The 2,145-nt window shown below is 51.1% G+C and overlaps 1 protein-coding gene across 1 annotated transcript; it reads right to left on the reverse strand.

Annotated features, from left to right (window-relative positions):
• Nucleotides 1–17: 17 nt before the first annotated feature.
• LOC118158107 (argininosuccinate lyase-like) lies at nt 18–1,772 on the reverse strand (the record flags this gene model as incomplete). Its single annotated transcript, XM_035312675.1, has 5 exons — nt 1,587–1,772; nt 1,353–1,412; nt 1,005–1,088; nt 637–717; nt 18–265 (listed from the first exon to the last, which is right to left on the reverse strand). Coding segments are annotated over exons 1-5 (542 nt in total), but the record flags the coding sequence as incomplete, so codon positions are not given.
• Between the last annotated feature and the right edge of the window lie 373 nt (nt 1,773–2,145).

Here is a 2,145-nt window from a genome sequence, read left to right on the forward strand (position 1 = left end):
GCCTCCAAGTGCTCTGCCTGTGCTCTTCTAGTGCTGGACAGGAGCAGATTGTCGTAAACCAGAGATCTAAGTTAATTCTTTTCATAAGAAAGCCTATACAAGCCAGGCTGATATCTGCCATATCTCCCCTCAAAAGGCAAAGTGATAGTGATACAAACCTGATGCTCTTCAAGTCCTCCAGGGTGAGATTATTGAGGGCAATGCCTTTGCTCTCAGCAAGGTGGACGGCCTTCCCCGAAGCAGTGTGGGCTTGTCTGAATGGCATCTGCAATGAAAGCAAAAACAAGAGTCAAGTGACCAGGCAACCGGGCTGCAGATTCAGGCAAGAAAGAATGTGTTCTCATTTGTGTTGACTTGTTTTTAATTAGGGAAATGAAATCTGAATCCATGTTTTCTGGGGTGTGAAGAAGGGAGGCATTAGCACGTAAAATTCCACCTGTAAATTACTATCAAGTCCACCCGGCAGCAGTTCCACTACTTGGGATACATGTAAAGAATGGGTTTCCAGCTTTCGTGTTTGTTGACCCACACTGATCATCACCTGGGGACAGAACAGAAGGCCTCATCTCAGGCCCTCACTGAGCAGTATTCTCCATCTAAAGAAGTCACAGCTCCAGGGCTCCCTCCTGTACTTACTCCTTTGCGAACCAAGTAGAGAGCCAGGTCAGTAGACAGCATCTCAGGGGTCAGAGCCTTCTCCATGTTCTCCTTGCTGATCTGTAGAGAGGAAGATCAGAGGGAGACATGATCATCTGCTCCTCCTTGGGGAGGCATTAGTGGTCACACTGAGAGGACTTCATTGCCAAAGACCAGGCTCTCCAAGAACATCTTCCGCAAGCTAACCCCCAGATCTAAGTGTACCCAAGCTGCTGTGGTGGGGGCATAAGGAGCTGTATAAGTGAGCAAGAGGATTCTTCTTAGGATGAGTATAGAGATCCTCCAGCTGTGCTATGCAAGGAACGTGCCCCCCAACCACCTGCAATAGTGAGAGGCTGAAGCCTTACCTGGAGGGTAGAGATCACCCCAGTGGCAACCTGGAGCACAGCAGTCAGGGTGTCCACAACATCAAAGACAGCCTCCTTGTCCTCCTGCATGAGAACACGGATACACATCACCGTTAGATGACCGGATGGACCCCAACAACATGGGCAGTGCGGCCAGCAGAGAAGGCAGCACGTCATCTCAGGGGCTCCCGCTGAGGTGGGGTGTGACCTGCAGCATGCAGCCCCATTTTTTATCATCCTGCAAACAAGCAGGGGTATGCAGGAAAATGCAGTGCAAGAGCCTGCTCCCGAGCCAAAGAGAACTGTGCCGGTTCAGAGAAATGGACTGAAGGCTAACATCAGTTTTACCTGCAGGTCCTTGTTGTAGGTGCTTGGGAGTCCTTTGAGAACCATGAGAATTGAAGCCAGCTGCAGAGAGAAACAGACAAGACAGTTGGCTACCAGAAGAGGAACACACTGCCCCAGTGGAAGGTCAGAGCCCACATTGGGCACAATTCTTTTTTACATGGAGGCATGAAGGAAGATTCTTCAGCCCCAACATGAGCAGTTTCCCTATCCCTCTTCTTTCTTAAACACACTCACCCGTCCAAAGACACGTCCAGCCTTGCTGCGGATCAGTTCCAGGCTATCAGGGTTCTTCTTCTGAGGCATCAGGCTGCTGCCAGTGCTGAAAGAAAGATGTTTGCAGTGTAACGGGGAGCAAGGCCCCAATCCCTGCAGACTAAGATCACGCAGCAGGCTGGCCTAGCCCTTTGGAAGCGATGTGAGTGCCACCCCGTTGACTGGCCACTAATCTTAGTGTAGGAAAGCAGTGAAGCGAGTGCATGGAGTTTGCCACGTGTGCCAAAGCAGAGCCTTTGTTTTTGCAGTCTTGTCTGGAGCTGCCACCCAGTGCTGCCTCTCAGAGAGGACAGAAAACAGAGGCTACTTGGCAAGCCCTCCCGAGGTGGCATCAACTGGCAAGAGTGTTTTTGTGGCCTCGGGGAGGCAGGGCTGTGGCTGTGCCTGTTAGGATGTTACCAGAGTCAGAAATCAGTGATCCCTAATGAGGAATGCTCACCCTCAGCCTGCCTTTCTGCCAGCCTTTTTGCGCTCTGGGAAGTTAATTTGTGTGTCAGCCTTGTGCAAGAGGGAGCCCCCC

The sequence above is a fragment of the Oxyura jamaicensis genome (assembly GCF_011077185.1).
Source record: "Oxyura jamaicensis isolate SHBP4307 breed ruddy duck chromosome 19 unlocalized genomic scaffold, BPBGC_Ojam_1.0 oxy19_random_OJ73271, whole genome shotgun sequence".
Classification (NCBI taxonomy): domain Eukaryota; kingdom Metazoa; phylum Chordata; class Aves; order Anseriformes; family Anatidae; genus Oxyura; species Oxyura jamaicensis.